At 42.4% G+C, this 6000-nt stretch overlaps 1 protein-coding gene across 1 annotated transcript in view; it reads left to right on the top strand.

The window, feature by feature from the left end:
- Nucleotides 1-489: 489 nt before the first annotated feature.
- ACSS1 (acyl-CoA synthetase short chain family member 1) overlaps nt 490-6000 on the top strand; it is a 217073-nt gene continuing 211562 nt past the window's right edge. Inside the window, exon 1 of the mRNA XM_073627979.1 lies at nt 490-1090. Coding sequence (XP_073484080.1) covers nt 703-1090 — 388 coding nt within the window. The 5' untranslated portion in view covers nt 490-702. The remainder of the gene's footprint in view (nt 1091-6000) is intronic.

Genomic DNA, 6000 nt, shown 5'->3' with positions numbered 1-6000 from the left:
GTACAGACTGCACCTGTCTACACTTTGATGTCACCCAAGACTGCTGGAAGCCAGGACTGAGGTTTTTTTTTTTAATATTTTTTTGTGAAATCTATATTTTTAAAGTTTTTTTGCTCCAGTAATTTTGTTGGACTGGCAGGGAAGTGGACCCTCGATTTGCACAGAATGTCCAATTTAAAGGCCAACACTTTGGTGAACAAAGACTTTATTAATAACTTTGTCTTTTCCTATCAACAAGTAAGATTGCATTTCACTGTACAAAGCAGAAATGTTTTTTGGCCCTGTGCTGATAGTGTAGAGACAGTCCCTGCAGAAACTGCAGCTCTAATAAAGTGAAGCATTTGCATCCAGATAAGAAGAACCCTGAGAAGGCGGGAATGTGAGGTAACTGGCAACTAGACAAAAAGTATGACGAGTGGGACAACGCCAGAACACATGTGGCATTTACACAGAGATTACAATGAACTATAATAGAGGTGCAGAGAAAAAAGTTGGTTCCATTTCCTGGATATGAAATAAGGAGGAGCTCTTGGCCAGTGTAATTCTATCAGCACTGCTCAAGCAGATGGTTTTGCAGTTGCAGTTATCATCAGCACAAGAGCTCTTCCACCAAGGAGCCTGCTGAAACTTTCCATTCACTTCTAGAGAGTTATGGTGCCAGTGTTCCTCTGATTCCCTGGAAATCCTTGCTCATCAATCAGCATGGCAGTCAACCTGACAAGCAGACTACTTCTGCACCAGCTATTCAGCAAGCAGCATACTCCTTCAAGGATCTGTACATGGAGAAGACTTGGGGTCAGATACTGTGTGTCCTACCAGAAACAGAAGGTCCAACCGTTGGTCCAACCAGCTCAGCATGTTCTTGGACCTCAATGGGACGTCCATTCCTACATGCCCGAAGCAACTGCCTTACCCAATGTGCACACCTACCAGGACCTGGTGCAGTTTTCCCTGGAGGATCCTGAGACATTTTGGGGGGTGCTGGCCAGGGAGAGGCTGATTTGGGTAAAGCCATATCAGACAGTGAAGGACTGTGACTTCACTCAAGGCCGGGTCAGATGGTTCCTTGGTGGTCAGTTAAATGTATCCGGTGAGTGGTGATAAATTCTATCATTGCATTATTGAGAATTAAACTTGCATTGAGAATTAAACTTTAACCAAACAATGTTGAGCTTGCTAAAAGCACAGCAGGGGAGATTTACTGAGACTGGGGCACTAGAATCTGGTGCAGCTGTGCATAGTAACCAATCAGCTTCCAACTTCAGCTTATTCAATTAAGCTTTGGCCATAAAACCTGGAAGCTGATTGGTTTCTATGCAGAGCTGCACCAGATTTTGCATTCTCCAGTTTTAGTAAATAACCCCACAGTGAATCATAAACAACTGACTATTTTTCATAAAGTTCTTCTGCTAATCTCCTGCAGCCTCTTTGCAGCCACATCCTGTCTGCATGCATTCACTCTAGTGACAATTCCCTGGCATTTTTCAAAGATGACAACAGTTTACCATGCCTGGGTGTTTAATGCTGAATCAGGAAGTTTTAGTCTGCATAGGAAGCCCGTGTAGCAAAGCAGAAGCAAATAGGCAGACAGAGACAACAGTTTGCCACCCTATAACATGAAGTGCAATAAGGACCTTCATGGCAAAATGTTATTTTAAGGGAGTATGCAGAGTAAAAAAAATATTGAAGTTATACACCATATGCAGCACACGCCATACACTGTATGCCATTCACTGTACAATCTGATTGTACAATCTCCTTCAGAGTTGCCATAATTATGTAATACAAGGTCACTACTAAACAGTTAATTTATTATTGATTAAATAAGGCAGGCCCTTGCACTACATAGTTGATAGTAGTCTGAAGGCGATTGTACAATCAGATTGCATAGTGTATGCTCAGCCCTATGTTAATATTACGTTTCCTTTAAATTAACCATATAAACATGCACTTTAAAAGTTATGTGTTTACCAAAACTGATGTTTTGGATGCTTATTTGGCATAACTTGTCTGGAAGTTTCATCATCAGGTTCATACACAGACAGATGCCATGAATTATGGCAGAGACTTTTATTAGGGGTAGGATGTCACATGACTGTCATTGTACCCCCTGCATAGTTGCTACAGGCTAGCTGCTGGTCGCTCTGCTTTCTGCAACTGCGACATATTGCTTTAGAACATAAGTGTGCTGATTTGTTGCATCATCCCAGGCAGGTTTGGTGCCATATGGATCACTCCTAGCAAAGATCTAGCAGAATGTGATCAAATCTGTGCCAGTATTTTGCAGTATATAAACAATAAAGAAACAATATAGAGCCTCTGTTATGTAAACTAAGCAGTTCCTTTGCGGTTAGCTTCATAGTCCGCATACTTTTCAATTAACTGATTAAAGGAACAGTACATACTGAACAATATCTGTGCTTCATAAAATAAAGTGAAGAAAAGTAATCAAAGGCCATTGCACAGCTTATTGACCTGTCTGTAGTATTAGGACTGCCACTGTTTTTAGTTATCAATCTGTATGGCTAACAGAACTCAGAGTAGGGAATTAAATAGTTAAACTGTCTTTTGCTTCAAAACAGTGACAGTGCTGTTGCTACACTCTAAGGAGTGGGATGGGCTCAGCTCTCACTTCTGATTGGTGAAGAGATCCATAACGTGGGTGTGTACCCTTCAATGAAGAAGGTTCCTAAGCAAGTTCTGCTGGAGTCACATGCTGTATTGCGCTTGTGATGTTATTGCTTGTGCCCTGCTACTGGTGTGACCTAGTACTTATGATTGCTGTGCCAAGGACAAAATAATTGTTTCAGATGATGTGCTGTGGTACATTGCCTATGCATGAGCATCCTGTCAGTACTTTTGTAGGGGTTGGTTTATACCTGCTTTGCTGTCTGAAGAGTGATCTGCTGTTGGTTGATTTTCAAATATCGGTATAGTTGCAGTTGACAGGCATTCAGAAGGCGATGCTGCCTGTTTCATACCAGGCATTAGTGTTGCCAACCTCCCGCAGCATTTTTTACTGACAAAAAATGGATCATTTACTGATGGAGCAGATTTTTTTACTGACAACCTGAAAAATGACAGAACTCCTAATAAAAACGAAGACTATCAATATTTAAACAGTATGAACACAATATGAAAACACTGACAATACCAGGTAATTTGCCTGGTTTATACTGAAAAAGTTAAATTATCAACCCCTGAATAATATATATATATATATATATATATAATAATATAATATATATAATTTGATATATAATATATATAATATATTATAGATTTTAATAGATTAATAATAGATTTTTACAACTGTCTGTAAATTTACTGACGGTTGGCAACCCTGCCAGTTGCTGTATTGCAATGCAGCAGCTAGTGAGCGGTGCAGCAGGGCTGAGATCAGCACAGTGATTTTTTTTTTTTTAAACAAACTTTATTGGAATGGCAACGGATTGCCTTGCACTGCACTGCGCTGATAAAAAGTACTGCATGCAGTACTTGTTTTCAGTGCATCGTGCCCGCACATCACTGCAACGCATATAGGAGACAAGGCATTTTGCCTTTTCCGTGCAGTGGTACTGCTCTGGAATAGCTGCCCAACACAGTTACACCACATGTGATGTGAACCAGCCTGTCTTTTTTTTTTTTAGTTTGGTAATACTGTGCCACAACCACAAGCCTAGCATTTGCAGTGTGGCCCCATTGACTTGAACATTCGTCAGGCAAAGCATCACGATCGCTGTATGTGTACAACCACATCTGGCTGCCTTTGCAGCTTAAGGGGGAGGGGGTGCAGGAAGGGTTGCCAACTGTCAGTAATTTTGCAGACAGTTTGTAAAATCCATGCTTTTTACATCTGCCCATGAATGTCCATTACGGACATGAAGTCTGCATACCTGTAATGGACATTCACGACCGTAAAGCGCCGACCGTAAAGCGCCGCTAAAACTAGCACGCTTTATCACCGACGCCCGGGCGCTGGCAGTGTGAAAGGACTCTTACCTAAGGCCGACCACGGGTTGCAGGAAAGAAATTTGTTTGATTACCCCATCTGATGGAATCCGCTGATTGTTCATAGTCATCCATTTGAACGTAGCCTTAAACTGGCCATAGATGAGTAAAATTTCTAACAAAAATTCTAAGGCTACTTTCACACTTGGGCCGCCGAACGTTAGAGCTAAAGCGCAGCTCGTTTTAGCGGCATTTTAGCTGCACTTTTAACCCCCGCTAGTGGCCGAAGAAAGGGTTAAAAGCATCCGTGTTGCAGTGCTTCCGAAGCACTTTACAGGTGCTTTGGCAGCACAGCCCATTCATTTCAATGAATTTTGGGAGCGATGAGAAGCACTGCAAAGTTTTTTGCAGGTTGGGATGTCTGGGTAATGGCTGAGAGGCATCATGGGGACATGCAGAAGTAGCTCCAATCAGGGGATCGGGAACCTCAATATCCAGAATAGCCTTGATTCCGGATTGTATGTCTTGCCAGTAGGGTTGTATCTTAGGGCATTCCCACCAAACATGTAGGAATGTGCCTCTGAAGCCACATTCCCTCCAATAAGTGTCTGACACAGATGGGTAAATCCTAGCAAGCTTAGAGGGAACCCTATACCACCGGATAAGTATTTTAAAACTACTCACTTGCATTTCCGTATCCACAGAGCTTGTGTGGGTGAGAAGGTAGAGGTGGTCTAATTGTGACTCATTAACCACCATAATTGCCACCTTAGCAGTGCCCATCAGTGCAGCCTATCGTTGCCAATCAGTGCCGCCTCATCGGCGCCCATCAGTGAAGGAGAAAAATTACTTATTTACAAAATTTACTGAAAGAAACTAAGAAAAACTTTTTTTTTTTTTTTCAAAATTTTTGGTCTTTTTTTTTTTTAGGAAAAAATAAAAAACCCAGGAGTGATTATCAAAAGAAAGCTCTATTTGTGTGAAGAAAATTATAACAATTTAACATGGTTACAGTGTAGCATGTAACAATTGTCATTCAAAGTGTGACATCGCTGTAAGCTGAAAAATGGCCTGGGCAGGAAGGGGGTGTAAGTGCCCTGTATTGAGGTGGTTAAAGACATGCTGTAGGTAACTGCTCTTTTAAAACTCACAAATGACCTACTAACTGCAAAAACCAATGGACACTATTCTGTACTCCTACTTCTGGACCTTTCAGCTGCCTTTGACACGGTTGACCACCCCCTCCTCTTCAAAAAACTTTACTCCCTCGGTCTCCGTGACTGTGCTCTTCAGTGGCTCTCATCCTACCTATCCCAACGCACCTCCAGTGTCACTTACAATTCTACTTCCTCCACTCCTCTTCCCTTCTCCGTCGGGGTCCCCCAAGGTTCTGTTCTTGGACCTCTTTTATTTTCAATCTACACCTCTTCCCTGGGTCAGCTGATAGCCTCTCATGGCTTTCAATATCATTTCTACGCTGACGACACACAAATCTTTCTCTCCACCCCTCAACTCACTCCATCAGTCTCCTCACGCATCACTAACTTACTAACCAACATATCTGTAAGATGTCACACCACTTCCTCAAACTCAACTTGTCCAAAACCAAGCTTATAATATTTCCTCCCCCACGTGCCTCTTCCCCTGACTTATCTGTCAAGAGCAATGGCACAACCATCCACCCATCCCCACACGTCAGGGTGCTAGGTGTTATCCTGGACTCTGAACTCTCCTTTCGGCCCCACATCCAATCACTTTCCAAAGCCTGCCGCCTTAACCTCCACAACATCTCTAAACTACGTCCCTTTCTAACCAATGAAACCACAAAGCTCCTGATTCACTCCCTGGTTATCTCTCGACTACTGCAACTCCCTCCTCATTGACTTACCTTTAAATAGACTATCCCCCCTTCAGACCATCATGAATGCTGCTGCCAGACTCATCCATCTTACAAACCGCTCAGTGTCTGCTACACCCCTCTCTGCCAATCCCTCCATTGGCTACCACTCGCCCAACAAATTAAATTCAAAATACTAACAATAAGTTACA

This window comes from Aquarana catesbeiana, linkage group LG04, assembly GCF_042186555.1.
Source record: "Aquarana catesbeiana isolate 2022-GZ linkage group LG04, ASM4218655v1, whole genome shotgun sequence".
NCBI lineage: Eukaryota > Metazoa > Chordata > Amphibia > Anura > Ranidae > Aquarana > Aquarana catesbeiana.
The sequence above is the reverse complement of the archived record's forward strand: the minus strand, read 5'-3'. Positions and strand labels throughout refer to the sequence as shown.